Here is an 18430-nt window from a genome sequence, read left to right as displayed (position 1 = left end):
CAGCGTACGCTATATTACTCTGTTTGTGTTGGGGGACCCGATCCTTGGGGTGGACCAATTTTTGGCGCAGCGTGTTTTGGGGTTTAAAAGCCACAGAGACCCGGTGTTTAGAAAATTCATGAGAATGTCATGAGGATTTGCATAATTAAGATTAAAGAACTGACCTCCCAGCCCATTGTTCCTTCAGTGGGCTGGTTTCAGTCATTATGCAAATGTACTGTTTATAAGATTGGGGAAACCTGCAGTCAGCTGAGACTGAAGAAGTCACTTGGATGAGTGACGAAACGTTTCTCCCACAAAACGCTACGTCCAGATGAACAGAATCAACTTTTGTAGATTTACTTTCCTGGATGATTGAGAATGCATCAAGAAGAAGATCTGATCTGCAGCAGACCTCTGGAAGCAGGACACATGTAGTAAAACACCTTTGTTACTTTATTACAGCTGCCAGTTTTACCCATGTGGACACATTGCAATAGAATCAGGAAAAACAAACAGGAAAACACAAAAGTACTCAAAACACATATATCAGCATCATATAAAACATTTCACTAATGCTGTTTTACTCTAAATATATTCAGCATATATAAACTGCATGTCTGGGTGAGGTATAAGAATAATCCATAGAAGTTTAAGCCTAGGAAGGACAATACAATATCGCCGAGGTAAGAAAGGCTTTTTAATAAAATAAAAGTCAATCTGATTTTGTTTCTGTTAAACCAGGAACATGTCAGCTGTCTTTCTATTTATTAAAAATATTTTTGTGTCTAAGGCCAACTGTGACACAAGAGTCACAAGGCATCTCATTAAAATGAGGAAAGCTGAAGGTTGTAGAGCTGGACTCCTAGTGATGGTGTTTCCTCCTTTTATCCACCTGAAATGGACAATGAAGTGACAAAATGATACTCACAGAACAAACACTAATAAACAAAAATGCACATTTACTGTTTAAAATCTACAGATTTTACCTCTTCTGAGCAGAACGCAAGTCTTCTTGCATTCATCTTCTGTTTCGTAACGGTTGCCATTTCCACCACAGCCTCCGTACCAGAACTGTGCACAAGCATTGGCCTGCTTGTCATAATACCAGCGTATGATATAGTCTCGGCAGGTGCCTTGGTCCAAGCTGAGGTCACAGCGGGGATCTAGACGAGGGAATGGTATGTGAGACACATGTTTACTAAAAAAAACATTTATGTGCTAGAAGAATAGACTTAGCCCTTTCCCGACAGAGCTAACGCTGATAGATTCAAGGTTTCTTAAAGTGTATAGTCAAAATTAGTTCTTGCAACAAGACATTTCTTTCTGTGACATATCCAGTACAGGAGTGTGGTACTCACCTCCAGGCTGAACTGGAATCACCACAGGCTGTAACTGATTTGAGTTTGAGGAGGAACTTGAAGTCATTGTTGATGAAGATATTCCAGATACAGATGATGATGAAGATGATACAACAGTTGTTTTGGACACAGAACTTTCTCTACCAGGTGATATAAATGTTGTTTTGTTGACTCTAGACAGATGCTTGTCACCCCGCACGTGAGCCCTTAAATCTAAATCTTCACCATCATCATCCTCTGTTACCTGTGTGAAACAGCAGCACAGTGTTTCAATATTGCAATAAATACATTTACTGTAAGTAACAAAGTATTATGTAATTAAAACAGTGAAGACGAGACCTGAACAGGAAGAGGATCGGCACTGATGGGCAGTGTGAAAGTGTCTCCACGGCCACGGCTGTTGGTGTGTCTATGGTTTTGGATTTCTTCTTCATAACTGTTCCCATATCCATTGTTTCCAAAAATGTAACCATTGTTGCCATAGCTATTATAGTTATTAGTAGTTGCTCCATTATTTCCACTAACACTAAGCCCATTGTTACCATTCCGGTGTCCATTGGTAATGTGATTGTAAATAAAGGCACCATTTTCATCTTCACAGAACTGGCTGACAAGTTTGGACTCCAGTGCTGTGGAAAAATGAAAGAAAAAGTGGGATTATTAGGCATTTTAAATCTCCTCATGATATTTAAAGTATCTGGCTTTGACTTTCACCTGTTAGCGTGTTGAAGTCATCAATGAGGTACACGTGTTCACTGTCTGGGTCTGAGGCTATAAGATTGAGTTCCTGTAAGAACTCAGCCTGGGTTGGATCAGAGGAATTGACAATTCCCAGGGCGTACATCTCAATGTTTGCAGCGTGAGCCTCCCGCACAGCTACATCAAGCTTGACAGGCTCTCGTTTGTCAGTTTGACCATCAGTGATGACGATGGCTACTTTTCTGACACCGGGGCGGGCGCTGAAGAAAGCCTCCTGAGTCGCCTTTCTAATTGCAGTGCCAGTGTAAGTGCCCTCTCCCATGTAAAGCATTTTTCTGATCGTCTGCTTGATGTCCTGCTTGCTGATGTAGCGAGCCAAGTTGAATTCTAAATGAACATCCAGACTGTAGAGGACCAGGCCAATTCTGGTGGCGTTGCGGCCAACTGTGGTCCGATCCACTAACCTTGTGACGAAATCTTTGATGATCTCAAAGTTCTCAGGCCCAACACTCTCTGAGCTGTCAATGACGAAGACAAGTTCCATTGGCCTTTCCTTGCACTTGATGCCACATCCTGAAAAGGTATAAAGTGCAGTTAGTACATGACTGCTTTATTGCACATGTGCAGTTTATGGGCAAAGGCAGACCATCAGCGGCTACTCATACTGGCACAATCTGCAATAACAATAAACCCTCTTAAACCTAGGAGTGTTGCTTCTGCAGCTGGTTGCTATGATGGCACCTGCAGTTCATCCAGTGGCCACTTGAGGCTGGCTCCATAACTGAGTCAGTCCCTACAGACTCAAATTTCAAAATAACCAACTTTACAACAAAAATATGCATGTTGACAGTCTGGTACAAACAGATTTTGGTCTTTAAAGCTAATTTTCCTCTTTTAGCTATTAAAATGATAAACAAGCTAGGGTCAGGCAACTTTATGACAAGTAGGTGTCGACTAGGCCACTAGCTAGTTCTTGCCTCAGCTAATACAAGTTCTCGTGGATTTGAAGTGTCAGTGGAATATTTTTATTCCAATTTATTCTGAAGATACCATGGCTAATTATAGTTTTTAATTTACTAAAACCCTGTTTAAGAAGTGTTCACTCCAGGTTTTGCGAGTGCAATTCTAGCATTTTCTGTTTTATCTCACTAGTGCATGTATACTGTATACAGATGATCTAATGCATTTGTTAAGCACTGCAGTCTTTACATGCACTTTGCTTACTAAACAGAATAGTATTAATTAACACCTCAGTACTTTAACCTGTCATCAAAACATTTTATGCATAGATGTTTGACTAAGTTTAAACTAGAGGGGCACATACTGAGCACATCCTCCATCAGTGCCAATGTCAGTGCTCCGTGTTGCATTGTAAAGGCATTTAAAGACTATGGTTTAGAATGCAGACATTCAAAAATACAGACAAACAAATGGCATAATCATATATTTTTTGGCTGCTGCTTTGGCAAACTAATAAAATACCAGCATGACAGTAATGAATTCAAAGCTCCTCTGCACACAGATTTAAAAGATTTAATTGCAGATTTTACTTTGCCACATTGTCTGTTTCTACACAATTGTTTATTAATCATTATTAAAATAGACAAGGCTCAATCTTACCACAGATTTCTTTGATCAGCTTAATAATTTCTTCTCTCTGAAAAATATGGAAAACATATGTCAGTGGAAAATGTTTTTACTTTTTTGAATGGCCCCAAAAAAATGTTGAATTACTGAACTTACAGTGAGGCTTGGTTCTCCCTTTTCTCCAGGCCTTCCCTGTAATTTGAAAAAGGATGAAAAACAACATTCACGTTTCAGTTTTGTGCTGTTAAAAGCACATATATGAGTAATTTATTTACTCATTGTTATTTTGGTCTATTTTACCATTTCACCAGGGACTCCAGGATCTCCCATGTCTCCTTTTGTACCCTTTATCCCCCTCTCACCCTGTAGTCCACGATCACCCTATCATAACAGAAGAATAAATTATCAGTCAGAGACCAAGTAATCCGACATCAATAAAATATTTGAAAGCAGCATGTAAATTCATCACTTTTTCTCCAGGAGGCCCATCTCCCTGAGGCCCTCTAGGCCCAGTCATGCCTTGCGATCCTGGCTCACCCTGAAATTAGACTGTGTTATTCACTGAATCATACAGAAGAGATCCAAACTCAAGAAAGGTCATAAATTATTTTTGTGTTTATCCTGCGGCCGGTTTGCCAGGCAGTTCACTTGTGAAACATGTCAGCACCAATAAAATGCCGCTTCACTCTTTCATATACAAAAATGAATGAATGAATATACAAAACATATAAAAAACTTACCTTTGGACCTTGAATACCTTCTCCTTGAGGTCCAGTTGGGCCTGGAGGACCTGGCCTTCCAACATTGCCCTTAACACATAGAATTTCAAGTATATTAGTGAATCCATATTCTACACAAAGCAGCACATACATTAAATATGTTCAAAATACAACTTTCAATATTATAATTTGTCAACATTAGAATTAGCATGTAGAATTAAAAACAATTAGATCAAACTGTAATCGCTCTTACTAGTGGTCCCTGTAAGCCTTCTCCTGGCGGACCAGGCAAACCTGGCAATCCTCTAAACCCAATGTCTCCCTGAAAAAGACATCATAGTATAAAACAGGCATCCTTATACATATCAAACCCACCTCCCAAAAAACAGCGATGCAAAAACTATAATAACAGACTAACTAGATTATCCCAGAATCACGTAGCATGTAGGTACAAACCTTAGGTCCAGGAAATCCCACTCCTTCTGGGCCGGGCTCACCTGGTAGTCCTGGCTGGCCTGGAGCACCCTGGATAAAGTACAGAGATTATTCCAGTTTTAGCAACCTTGCACAACATTAACTAATTACAGAGTTGCAGGAAAAACATTTAGACATTTGTCATGTCTTGGCAGTTGATACTAACCATAGGGCCAGGGATGCCTTGGCCTTTTGGGCCAGCAGGACCTGGTAAACCTGGATAGCCGCGATCACCCTGGTACAACAAATTCAACAATGAGGCCCAAACCTTTGTGTTTTGATCAGTGCGTCTAATAAATTAGGACTGCATTTACCTTTGGACCAGGTAGTCCATGGCCTGTTTCTCCAATAGGACCAGGTGGGCCAGCGGGACCAATATCACCCTGAACGCGAGACAGTTAAGTCTGACTACAGCAACAGTCTTTTGATGCATTATGTTGCATCAGACTACACTGGTGGATGCTTACCAAGATCAGTGTAAAGAGAAAATTTATTTACCTTTGCACCTGCTATGGACCGTCCCTGCTGCCCTGGCATGCCCTGCTGGCCTGGTATCCCGCGTTCGCCCTGGAAGGAAGTTGTTGAGGAACTTAAGATCCTATTCACACTTGTCTTTATTTTAACAACAAGTGTGCTGCCAACAACTGGTAGAAGACTCATTTTTTTGGCTTCGTTCAAAGTTTGGGTTAATGTGTATACACTATCACGGACGCTTTGTACCACAGTAAGATATTATCATCATGTTCTGTGAAATTCTTACTTTTGGTCCAGATGGTCCTGAGACCCCAGGAGGTCCATGTAACCCACGGATGCCCCTAACACCCTGGTCACCCTGGGAGTGAATACCAAATATATTTTGTGAGTAGCATTAAGAAAACTGTGGGATACACAAGACTACTGAATTATAAACATACCTTCTCGCCTTGAGTGCCAACTCCTTGTGGCCCCTCAGAACCTCTTAAACCAGGCAAACCAGGCTCACCCTAAAAGAACGAATGGGTTTATTCAATAAATAATAAGACTTTTTTTCATAACCATTGTTAAAATGATCAGTCAGATACTGCTTTACCTTCTGCCCTGGAGCTCCATCTTCTCCTGGCAGACCAGGCAGGCCACTCACTCCTGCCGCTCCAGGTTCTCCCTGTAACAGCAGAATGTTTTCACATCCAGCTTTTGCTGTATTCAGTACTGTTTTATGCTGCTAGACCAGGATTAGCCTGACACACTTTGTTCAGGAAATGTCTTATCTTACCTTTGGCCCAGGTTCACCAACACCTGTCTCTCCTGGAGCTCCATGCTCTCCTGGTAAACCTTGGTCTCCCTTTGAAGAGAAGTCATATTCTAGTCATATCCTACCACGTTTAATTAAACTTAAATCTGAAAACTTAATATTTCAGATTTAATAATAATTCTAAATTTGAAATATTTAACCTTTTATTTTATTCATTTGTAGTAGTTTTAATTTTCTGCTGTCTCTGTTTGATAACTATGGCAAGCAGCTAAATTATTTTGTCCTGATATAACAGGACAGGGTAAAGTTAGTTCTAGACTGACCGGGAATCAAGTTCTTATCTTGTCTGCGTGACTAAAGTAAACAAGTAAACCTGAATAATCTGAATATGCATCTTAAGGGTTTTTTAACAAACCTTGGGCCCAGGTAGACCTTCTCCTGGAAGACCTCTGACTCCTGGAGGGCCTCTTGGTCCTTCATTTCCCTGTACAATAATAATAATGATTCTAGGGTTATTTTAATGTGTGGTGCTACTGCATTGCAATTTCTCAGCATATGTGTCAGAACAAATAAAGGCAATCAAATAGCATTTAGATAAAGATGTCGCCCTGACCTTTTCTCCCTGTATGCCCACTGCTATTGGTCCAGTTGGCCCTGGCAATCCTGGTTGGCCCAGTTCTCCCTGGGAATAAACCATCATAATCATAAATACTTACTGTTAACATCCATGTGTTCACCCAGTGTTAGCTGTAGAAGAGAGGGTGAATGGATCCCTTTCCTCTTTTGTGATCCCTGAGATTTTTTTGTGCACTTTGCATTAAATTTGTGTCCTTTTGGTTTCCCTTTCATTAATAAAGATTTAAAGTTGATTTTGATTTCAGGGAATCACTATTGTTGCACAAAAGTATGCAGGCCCAGTCTCAGCCTCCCGGTGGGTTTTAGTTTGTTTCTGAAAATGCTAGAATTAGTATTATAGTGTGTAGGAAACTCATATCGTGAGAAAGACCGTAAAGATCAACAGCAATGCAAACAAAAACTCATTTTTATTTTATAGATTACACTTCATCATATCCTGTACACACATACAGAATATGGTTATGTACAGTAAGTTCCCAGACTCATTTTATCTTCATATACTGTATTTTCACATTTGTTGTGTTTATCAACCTTTTTTCAGGTTAATAAATGTTTAACTCACAAGCAGCCAATGAAAGATTGTGTTATACAGTAGCTACCTAACTGTATAGTATATAGTGCAGCCCTGCTGTATGCACTACCGTTAACATTCCCACAGTAACCAGATGTTTAATCTAACGCACTCCTGTATTTTGCCTCACTCAGTCACAACATTTTTATAATTGTAGCCTAAAGGACTTCTAGAGTTTCCCCTTGTGGATTTCATTAGAGTCTTTGTTGTGAACAGTCTTTGTTGTTGTACTGAATTTTCTTAATTAACTTCATTTACAACCCACCTTTTCTCCTTTGATGCCTACACCCTGCTGTCCCCGTGGTCCCCTGGGCCCTGGCAGCCCTCGATCCCCCTGTAGACCAAAGTCAGGTTAATTCCATTAGTCAAGATTGGGTCACAGCCAAATCCCACTGTTTCAGTAAAGCATGGCAGGAGGGCATGTTTGCTCCTGTTGCTGAGTGATTCACAATGATCCCATTACCCAGGAATGACATGTTTTTGTTTGTTTGTCTTTTTGACAATTTTTGAGTGTACAATACTTTTATCTAAACTAGTGTTTGTTCATTTAAAAAATCTGAATGGAGAGGAGGTTTTTTCTCAATAGGATGGTATAGTAAAAAGTATAATCACCAGAAAGTCTGAAAGCGATTAAAAATGCTTGAGGACATTTCAGTGTTAATTCCCTCAACAAATAAAACTGCTTTTAGAATTCTTTACACAGAAACTTCAACAACTTTATAAAGAGAGTGTTGCTAACATTATTTTAGGTTTTTACTCTTACTCGGTTATCATACTGTTTTTACTTCGCTGTGGTTAGGTTGTTTTCTTTGCTGCTACACAGTAAGACCTGCTGTCATTAGTATTAACATGTCTTGCTAAGCCCTTGGTTGAATCCCAGCTATCTCTATTTGAATGAGACGTCTGCTGTGTGTTTTAAAATGCAGCATGTGGCAGCATGGGGAAAACATAGTTTTTAGGCTTAACAACAGAGTGTGTATACACGCTTGAGTGAACGCCTGTATTGTGAGTCAGTGAGCTGGAACAGAGGCTGATTTTGACAGATGTGTATCAACTAGTTACCTGAGACTGAATCATACACTCTTTGTTTCTTTTAGTAATGCTCGCTGAGGAGCTTATTTAATCACAATTTATGTCTTTGTAACCTTCAGATACAGCAAATGATTCATGGAATATTTACTGTAATAGATTTTGAAGTTGGTAATGATGAAAGTAGTTAGTTTAAAGGTCATTATAATGAAGGCAGATTATCTGCAGCACTCATTTTGTCTAGTAGTGTGAGATCAGAGGTGTGTTTTCAGTGTCGTGATATAGAGGTGAAGCACTCTCAGATTAGTTCAGATCAATATTTTGCCATATTTCTTATGGTTTCAAAATAGTGTTTTCCTCCTCTATTTGCAAGATTATGCAAAACTACCAGTGTCACATTTATCAAAAATTGGGGAGAAGTGGAGCATGGCTGAAGAAAGAACCTATTAAAATGGGCTTTGGTTCAGGTTTGTTTTTCCTCCAAAATCTGCGATTAATAAATTATATCTTATCTTAAATGCAATGTAGGACATTTGCCTTGGTGGAGGATACACTAATAATGTTTAATATTTTTTCAAAAATATCATTTGTCTTTCACTCGCCTGCCTTTTAAACACAACCCCAAATTTTTTATTCTCTAATGATAGATTTAAAGAAATACCTTTGGCCCAGGAAACCCTTCACCTTGGGGTCCTTTTTCCCCTTGAACACCTTGTGGTCCTTGCGCCCCCTGTAAAGATAATCAGCGTACAATATAGCTAGCTGTAAGTCAAAATACAGACTTTCTTCAGAGAGCAGATCTCCCACTAACACCAACACTGACTTCACAGCTATAAAACTATAGCACAGACTCTGATGCTTCTGAACTTACAGGAAGGCCGGGTTCACCCACTCCTGGAGGACCATGAGGACCTGGTCTGCCCTGGAATCCCATGTCACCCTGAAGAGAAATATTAGTGCAAATTAGTCACCCAAACACAATCACGACGATCAATATTCAGAGGAAAGTTCATAACATGACTTGCTTTTGGTCCAGGAAGCCCAATACCAGTCTCCCCTTGAATTCCTGGAGGGCCGGATGGGCCCCGTTCACCCTGTATTCACAAACATATTATTTAAACAACTGTATGTTGGACTTGCAAGCATTAGCATACAGACTTACTGAACGACAATGTTTATATCTCTCATCGTTTGTTACCACTTAATTTAAACCTTTAGTAGCTTGGTTTCATTGTATGAAAAAGATGGAAAAAGGACTGAAATGTTTTATTTTTTCCTGTGTATAAGGTTAAGAAGGCCCAAAGGTCATTACTACATCAAAGGTGAATCTCAAAGTTGGGGTAATGGTAGCTGTTATCTAAAGATAAGAAGAATAAGCTCAAAATCATGTAATCACTTAGACTGTTTAATAAAGTCTCTGTCTACAGTTTTAACCTGATACAAGGAATTAATACAAAGACTTGTCTTACAGCTACTCGACTTGCTTGTGTGCTTGCACAAATTGCATAGGGACCACCAAGACTCCTTGTAATCTTTCCAAATGCATACAGGTCCTCACATGGTGAGACTTTCCATGTGTGTTATTAAGTGCAAGCCTTGTTGGAAAAGCTGAAGATGGTGTGGGCACCCCATAATCTGTATTTAGACACAGGATATGGGCCATTGGGAGAGCCTAGAGTGAGACTTTTTCATTATGTTTTTTTTCCCTGAGCTCCTGAATGGAAGTAATGATGGGGAAGACATTGGCTCATTGCCAAGTCTTCACGCAGGGGTCTATTAGAAGACAACCGGCTTCTGTGTTATAGAGTTATTACCGAGGTAGAAAAACTCTAACCTCTTGTTTATACTCAACATAAAAGGAAATGCAAAGGTCACAGCAGATGTGCATGGTAGGATAAGTAAAAGTTGTCAGAAAGTGGCAGACCTGCTTTCCCTGGGGGCCCTCAGGTCCCCTGTCTCCATGCGGTCCTGGTAAACCCTGGATAAGAACAGTATACGGTGACTGATCATCACTTGAAATATCACAATATTGTGGGTGTGCAGTTCAAATCAGTTCAAATGTTGACACAAACATTTGAACTGTTTAGTAAATGGAGCAAAAAACAGCGTTACTAAATGCTAATTGCTAAAGTGCATAACAAAACAAATTCAAAGGTAATAATCCAAAAGAATGCAGGACATGAAATGGTTAAGCACCAGAAAAAAGAAACTGACAGGATTTCAAATGAAGCTTATGTGTAAGTTTAATAAGGAAAATCTGTAATCACTCATCTGCCTGCTTCCCTGTCCCTATCTCTGCTGAACCTGGTCACTCACAGCTCTATCCAAATCTCCATCTTCATCTTCGCCGGCACCAGTGTCTAGACTCCAGGAGATCCTGTCTTTATTCCTATCACTGCAGGCATTCTGTTACGATGGGTTATCATTAACTAATTGCCAAATAGCTCAACTAAATGCTATATTTCAATAAATCATCTTCAATAATTCCTAATGGTCTATCCTTTTTAAAACACACAAAGCATCATTTACAAAACAAGACACAAGTGAAACAAAGCTCGGGTGTGAAAAATCAACCACACCACAAACCTGTGATGCCAGATGATCACAGGGAAACAAAAGCAGCAAGTACAAACAAAACAACACAAAAAAATGATGCTTCATGATAAAATTAGGGGAAGAAAACAAACAGGTGACACTAAGGCATAAAGGCTACTACTGAACAAGATGACAAAGACAGGAGAAAATATGAGTTGCAACTAAAAACTGATGAAAAACAGTGATGAAGACAGTACCCACTGATTCTGAGGTATAACACTTTGCTGCTCTGTTTTGTCTGCTTATTAAGTTGCTTATTAAATTTATGTTAAGACACATGAGTTCATACTAACCTGCAGGCCTCGGGGTCCTCTTTCTCCTATTGTCCCCTCAGGACCCTGAAACACATTAAACAACCATAGGAAACAGACCATAAACCCAATTACCATATACACAATTAGTAAAATCCATTAAATTGAAAATGTTAGTTAATGTTAGAATGTTTAATACCAAGAGCAATGTCTTACCCTGTCTCCTTTGATTCCTGGAGTGCCACATTCACCCCTCTCACCCTGCGCAGAAATTACAAGAACAGTTCAGGCTTCAATTCGCTCCAAAACATCCCACCACTGTTACTAATCTAAATTTCATACCTTATCTCCTCTGTAACCTGGTTTTCCCTGCAAATAAAAATGATTGAGACGCCATGTGTGAACAAGCTTGAGAAACAATGAAGATGCTGATCACAAATAGTGTCATTTACCTCTGGACCCTCTCGCCCGGGTACTCCACTTAATCCTGCTTCACCCTTAGGTGGGATTAGAAACAGGTTTAGAAACAAAAATGGATACTTGTACATTATTAGTGTGTTAAAGCAATTCAGATAATAATTCTGAAATAATTTAGAAAGACCTCATAGTCACTATACTTAATGGAAGCCAGTAAATAAAAGTTAAGATTAAGAAAGACAACACAGACATTTCATAGTTACAACGTAAATCAATACTAGCATATAAAGCAATGTTGGAAAGATGTAAATGTAGTTCTTAAACATTCAACATGGGTTGAAAGCTCTGCAAGCATTTATAGTTATGGAAAAAATGTCTGCTATTATACAAAATGCATGTTTATCATCATAGGCACTAAAGTTACCCTTATGAACTTTATACCCTTATAATTTCTTACCTGCTGTCACCAGTATATTAGAGGTAAGGAAGAGCAACAGCACAATAGTGATACACATGTTTTTAAATACAAGGTAATATGAATATGAGGAAAATAAAATCGGACCTAATATTGAACCTTGTGGTACTCCACTGGACACAAGCGAAGAAGTGAATTAAAAGCACGAGTTTTGTAAGTTCAGGGAAGCCTAACGTCTTTTTGCAAAAGACGGAAGTATTAAGTAACTCATGAAAATTTCTGCAAGCTAAGAGCTTAACATTCAGAGCAGTCCACATATCCATCAAAGGGCACACACCTTTTGCCCTTTAGGCCCCGGGGCTCCATCATCACCAGGGCGACCTTTCTTTCCCTGGAAAATGCAACAAAATCAAGATAGAGATTTGATAATTTGTTTTGTAAATTTTGCATTCTTGTTGCTGTGCACAAAATGACTTCAGCAGATAACACTATGACCTTTAACCTCAACCAAGTTGTTGCCGAGTAACCGTGTGGAAAAAGGTCAGGGACCTTTCTGACAGATCTGTATGATCGCTGAAAATATGAAACATGAAACATCTTGTCCACATGGCCATAGGTCATTGTTTTGAGCTGCACCTGGATAGTGTGTGTCAGTTATTATTCATCAGAAATCCCTAGTTTGTGGTAATTTTACCAATAAGAGCAATTATGAGAACCTCTTAGTCTGAGTGTAAGAATGTGAAGAATCTCTCTGTGGTGAAAGCACCTGGTCTCACAGTAGTTGTCAGTCAGTAATATGACTGTCTGCCGATAACTTGACCACGTTATCTGAGCAGGAGAAGGGCTTAAACTAAAGTTGTTATGAGTAAAATATGTGAGTATGTGTGTAGAACAGCTCAGATCATCTTGTGTAAGTATTCTTCTATCCTCGTCCCATTGACCATGGCAAGATTAGTGAGATTTACTATGGCCAAAGAATCAGTTTTACAGGAAGCTCTAAATGTGATGCTTCTGTCTTCCATGGGTCACATCCGATGTCACATTAGTATAATAACTAGATGAGGGTAAGTAAATATTAGGGGTGCAACGATATTTGTATCGATATTGAACCGTTCGATACAGTGCTTTCGGTTCGGTATGCATATGTATCGAACAATACAAAATTTGTAATTTATTTTATCAACTTTCCTTCTGACGATGCTGTCTGTGTTGAGAGCTCAGTTAATCTGCGCTCGACTACTCCGCCTAGACTGCACTGTCGAGCGCAGATCCACTGAGCGCAGGGTAAGCTAGCGAGACAGAAGTTAAGCTCTCCTTGCAACATGGCAAATTGAACCTCCCCCACCCTCATTCAGTTGTGGCGTTTGGAATTATTTTGGTTCATGTGATGTATGACCCTGAAGGTAAGAGCTTCATGGACTAAAGTAAAACAGTTTGTTGGATGTGCCAGGCAATGCTCAATTACATGGGTGGGAACTAGTGTGTTAGCGCAGTTAGCTCGTTAACGTGTTGGCCGTCTAGCCCCATGCCGGGGGGGTTCGGGGTTGCTCGTTAACGGAGATTTGCCGTGTTGTGGTGTTAAGGTCATTTCAACGAGATTAACCTGAAAGCACTAGTGGGAACACAACGAATATGACTGCACATTTACGCCGACATCATCCTAGTGCAAAGACAAGTGGAAGCAGACAAAAGCAACAAGCATGCATGCTACAAACTTTACCCGAGTCATTTAGACAGCCGTTAGCACATGATTCTCCTTATGGGGACCTGATATGTTTAATATGCTGCTGAGAATATAGCCCAGAAGAAGCGTATAGTATAGCTTTTATTTTGGAAAGAGCCATTTCTTTGTAATAAACTCTCTTTTCCAAAGATGAATGATTCCTCAATCAGATACAGGGCTCGCAAAATCGCTAGCCCGACGTCCCGGGGCTAGCGATTTTTCCAGTCGGGCTACCTCTGCCCTGCCCGTCGGCCTATTGTAGGAAGAAAAAATATATGTCAATGCTTTTGCATTCTTTCGGAAATGTAGCTGGGTAATTATGTCATAGGCATCGGTGAGCCACTGTCAATATGTGACATATTGAAATCGCGTTTGAATTTGCGCTTGTTTTTTTGCTTTCACTTTGCAATCGCGCGAACTGTGTATAGAGAGCAACAGTACTGATTGGTGAGTGATGATAATTTGCGCACCAATTCCTCTGACATCGTCTTATTAATCGTTAGCTTACTATGCAAACATGACAAGTGAAATCTCCTGCAGCAAGCTTAAACATGTGAGAGGTTGATCGCTGAGCGTTATGTGAGTCCGTGTGTAAAAGCAGCAGGATATATATTTTAGTTCTGCTGAGCCAAATAAGACAGGTCAGGGTGAAGAAGTGACAGCCAAAGAAAAGCTTACCACAAAACGGAAAAGTTATGACAAATCAGACTATAAGGCAAAAAGAAAGTGCAGCTTTATGGTTTCATGGACAAAATAATTTCTGTGGCTGCAATATGATGAGCTATATAACCAGGGGTTCACATAAGTGGTCCGCAGGTGCGCATTCGCTGTCAAAATAAAAAACGCGCACAAGGGTTAGGGTCAGGGTTAAATTTAAAAACTGTAATTTTGAGTTAAAATATATATTTATAATTTTAATAAATGACAAATTAAAAAGGCATGAACATTTTTTTGTATCGAAAAAATATCGAACCGTGACACCAAAGTATCGAACCGAACCGAACCGTGAATTTTGTGTATCGTTGCACCCCTAGTAAATATATTTCTCTTCAAATAGAAGATGAAAGTCTCTGGTCCTTTTTCATTAATCTTCTTTAAGATGGTGGGATTGAACCACCCATCCTCTTTGTTTGTGCAAATGCCTCTAAGCTGCATTTAAAAAGCAAGCAATTATCCCGTCTGAACAACAACGACACAGCAATCATAACTAAAATATCAGGTTCGTATAAAATGTTTCTGAAATCCTTCTCACCGATGAGTGCGACACTTCAAAGAAAACTCATTGCTTATGGTGTATTTTCATACTTACTGCAGGCCCACTGGGTCCTCTCTCTCCTTTGTCACAAGCACATCTCTGAGCCACTGGGCACTTCAAAGAGCAGAGATACGATTATTAAACTGTGATAAAAGCCATTTTTTAACAGTCAATTAAATTAAATAATTTAGCTACTTAATGACATTTTATTGAATATCAAATATCTACAGTTCGTGTGAGTTAATATTTGTAACTTGTACTTACATCTTCATCAGCTAAGCCAATCTGCAAAGAAAATAGAAATGGACTTGTTGTCAGTTGTACAAACATACTTCAGACACTTATTAGGTTTCTTCTGTTATTGCCAAGATGTGTTGTCTTGATTCAGCATAACTTACGTGTCTACATGCATTGGTTTTGATAAAAATTTAGGAAATAATGAGATTTTGCTATACAAATTTTAACTTTGCATTATCTATTAACTTTTAAAGTCCTTTAAAATGATTAGTTACAATGAGTGAATGAGTGTGTGTAATAAATAAAGTGGTCAGATGCAATGGAAATGGATATATGCACATCATGTATTATTCCACAGGAAATCTAACCGCCTTAACCCAATTATTAATTTTAATTGTTAAGGCAGTTTAATATCAACAGTAATACAATTAGAGATTACCAGACGGAAAAGAAGATCCTGGGGGCTTTTCCTTTGTGTGTCTTTTTAAAGGTTCGGGAGAAAGGCATAAATCCATAACGGACATGAACATCTTTCATTTGTTTTTTCCACAGCACTGTCATCACTTCATCTCTATAAGATTACATGAAGCTTGCATATCAATGTACCAACTCCCATTCAAAGCAAATACATCACTTTTCTTTTTTGTTTTGTCTACTGAGAGATGAGCTTTAATGCTAAATACTCACAATTTCAGTGGAGATTTTTTCGACTATGTTATTATCCTGTAAATTACGGAGAAAGACAGAAGCAGGGGAGCTGGCAAGGAGGCGGAGATTAGCAACATTGGCCGGCTCATTGGCTGCTCGGGTGATGCCCAAAGTGAAGAACTTGATGCCCTGGTTTTTGGCTTCAGCAACAGCAGAGAAAATGTCAGGGTTCCTTGGGTGGGAAACACCATCTGTAAGCAGCACTGCTACTTTGATGCTGTGGGGGCTGGATTCTTCCAGGTAAATCTTGGTCATGTTGGTGATGGCGTACGTGGTGTAGGTGCCATGCCCAATGTAGACTATTGGGGCTATTTGGGTCTTGAAATTCTCTGCTCCTCTCCAATCTCTGAAGGTCTGCTCTGTGATAACGTGGCTGCTGTACTGCAGCAGAGCAACTCTCAAACTCAAGCTGCGTCCAGTCTGCAGCCGGACACCTCGGAGTCTGTCCACCATGTTCATGGCAAACTGCTTTTCATCCTCATGATTGTCTTTTGCACTCTCAGAGCTGTCCAACAGGAAGGCAAGTTCCAGGCTACAGTCTTCATCAAGGATGGCTGTGACCACACAGAACAAGTTATCTGATTAACTGATTGACTGCAGTGCATCTCAATCAATTTGATGAGAAAATGCTGCAATTTTTGTAAGAAATCCAAAAATTTATATTGAGAAGATGTAAAAAGTTTTGCAAAATCAGTTGGGGTTATGAATTTGTGTTTCTTATTTTGTTGAAATATACTGCTTAAGTTTTGAGAATGAAGAAATATTAATGCATCACTTTAAAAACTGTCTTCTTTATTCATTTATTTCTTACCTTGATCATTGTAGATATTTGCAGCAAGAGGTTTGGCTCCAGAATTCTTGATGGTTTTCCTCGCTTGGTAAAAGTCTTGGGCCCATATGCTGGAAAGTGCTGTGGCCAGCAGCAGTGGTGTAAGAAACATCCTTGCCCCTTAGAGAATACAGCAACGACAAATTAAAGTCAAAATTACACTGTACAAAAGAGGTCTTCACATCAAATCAGAGTGTAGCAGGTTGTTTTTTGGAGAAATCAAACTCTTAAATGTGACATTTAGAAAGGTAGTAGATCTTTAAAAGTATTAAGAGACTTTCTTCACATTGACTTACAAGCCAGCTTCCTGTGCAATTGCTGCAGTCAGTCCTGTTTTCGGAGTCGTGAAAAATGCAGAATTAAAAAAGGCAGCAGGGTGGGCAGAGGACCAGCAGAGGACAACTAGCACCGTGGGTTGCACTTCATTGATTGTGAAGCAGCAGTAGCGTCAGTTCTGCTGGGAGAAGAGACTAAGAGACCCTCAGACATTCACTCCTCCTTTATAAGGAGGCACCGACAGACCAGATCCAATGGAGCAAGGCCAACACTCCTGCGCTTGCCTGAGGCAAAGAGATCGCTGAGATATGTTTGAAAGAGTGAAGCAATGTAGTGCATGTTTGGTGAACTTGGTATTTTAATGACTACAAATTGAACTACAGAATAACACAGAATTATATTCATCATGTTAAGTAATGGATTGAAATCATTATAGTTACAGAGTTTAATTAGCTGCATTTAGATTCTTCTATAATCATTAATGTCATTAAACTCACTATAGTTAAATAGCGTTATGTTAGATGCTTAATTCTTTGTATTTGCTGTGAGCTCGTAAAATTGGAATGGTTTTAGTGATGTTTTTGTAATTAAATTCCATAAGGGTGTGGGAGGTTCAAAATTGAAAGGCTCTAAAGACAAATTCCTCGTCACCTTCGGTCTCACTGGGGCTTTGGAATGACCATAACAGTGCTGCCTGTGGAAAAATGGGTTAAAAGGTCCAAGATTTATGTTCGCTTAAATGCCAAGCAATGAAAACCAGTGAAGAGGTGCAAAAAGGTGGCAATCAAATAGAATTTTGATCCAAGTATTCTCCACAAAGAAAGATAGAAAGATTCTGCTTAACTCTGCTTTTATTTGTTTTTAAATGTTTGTCCAATGCTGCCCCTCTGTACCTCTCTGAGCTTCTTCATCCATACATACCTTCCCGGTCCCTCAGGTCGGCTAATCGTAAGCTCAGAGGGGATCGGGCGTTTGCTGTGGCAGCACCAAAATTGTGGAATGAGTTGCCTTTACATGTTAGACAGGCACCTTCCTTATCTCTTTTTAAATCACGTCTTAAAACATATTTATTTACCTTGGCTTTTAGCACAGCAGGACTTGTTGATGTCTCTTAATATGTTTCTTATTAATTATATTATTTTTAATTTTAAGATATTTTATATGTAATTTAAACTGTTTCCTCTCCGTTTTATATTTGTAGCACTTTGGTCAACATTGTTGGATGTAAAGTGCGTTATAAATAAAGATGCTATGCTATGCTATTCAGAAGCTTCAAATAAAGCTTAAAACCTCCAAGTGAGTGACAGGCACTTCAATTTTCAGAAAATAAATAAAAGGAAACTGCAGGTGGTATTTCACCTTCCAGACCATGAAATATGACCTTATGATATTGCAGAAGCAGAGGTGACCTTTCATTGTGCTCCTGGTGTGGTTTAGA

General features: G+C 39.4%; 1 protein-coding gene across 1 annotated transcript; it reads right to left on the bottom strand.

Annotated features, from left to right (window-relative positions):
- Nucleotides 1–526: 526 nt before the first annotated feature.
- col28a2a (collagen, type XXVIII, alpha 2a) lies at nt 527–17174 on the bottom strand. The gene is made up of 36 exons (XM_005723445.1): nt 17013–17174; nt 16699–16836; nt 15867–16441; nt 15207–15227; nt 14997–15056; nt 12302–12355; nt 11585–11629; nt 11475–11501; nt 11349–11393; nt 11175–11219; nt 10211–10264; nt 9312–9380; nt 9158–9226; nt 8948–9016; nt 7523–7591; nt 6664–6732; nt 6466–6534; nt 6072–6140; nt 5889–5960; nt 5734–5802; nt 5580–5651; nt 5318–5386; nt 5134–5202; nt 4986–5054; nt 4802–4870; nt 4599–4667; nt 4367–4435; nt 4096–4164; nt 3927–4007; nt 3783–3818; nt 3660–3696; nt 2055–2612; nt 1680–1969; nt 1341–1584; nt 969–1145; nt 527–874 (listed from the first exon to the last, which is right to left on the bottom strand). Exons 2-36 carry the CDS (start codon nt 16826–16828, stop codon nt 867–869), a joined length of 3666 nt encoding a protein of 1221 aa, XP_005723502.1. The 5' UTR covers nt 16829–16836; nt 17013–17174; the 3' UTR covers nt 527–866.
- Nucleotides 17175–18430: the final 1256 nt, after the last annotated feature.

Source organism: Pundamilia nyererei, unplaced genomic scaffold (genome assembly GCF_000239375.1).
Source record: "Pundamilia nyererei isolate P.nyererei 1_Seehausen unplaced genomic scaffold, PunNye1.0 scaffold00009, whole genome shotgun sequence".
NCBI lineage: Eukaryota > Metazoa > Chordata > Actinopteri > Cichliformes > Cichlidae > Pundamilia > Pundamilia nyererei.
This window is presented reverse-complemented; position numbering and strand designations above follow the sequence as displayed.

Excerpts from the sequence above, each read along its gene's own strand:
- col28a2a (XM_005723445.1), bottom strand. The coding sequence starts at position 16,828 with ATGTTTCTTACACCACTGCTGCTGGCCACAGCACTTTCCAGCATATGG. Across the intron at positions 5,387-5,579 it reads CAGGACCATCTGGACCAAAA|GGCGAACGCGGGATACCAGG; the intron begins GTAAGAATTTCA and ends ACTTCCTTCCAG. Across the intron at positions 5,055-5,133 it reads ATGGACTACCTGGTCCAAAG|GGTGATCGCGGCTATCCAGG; the intron begins GTAAATGCAGTC and ends TTGTTGTACCAG.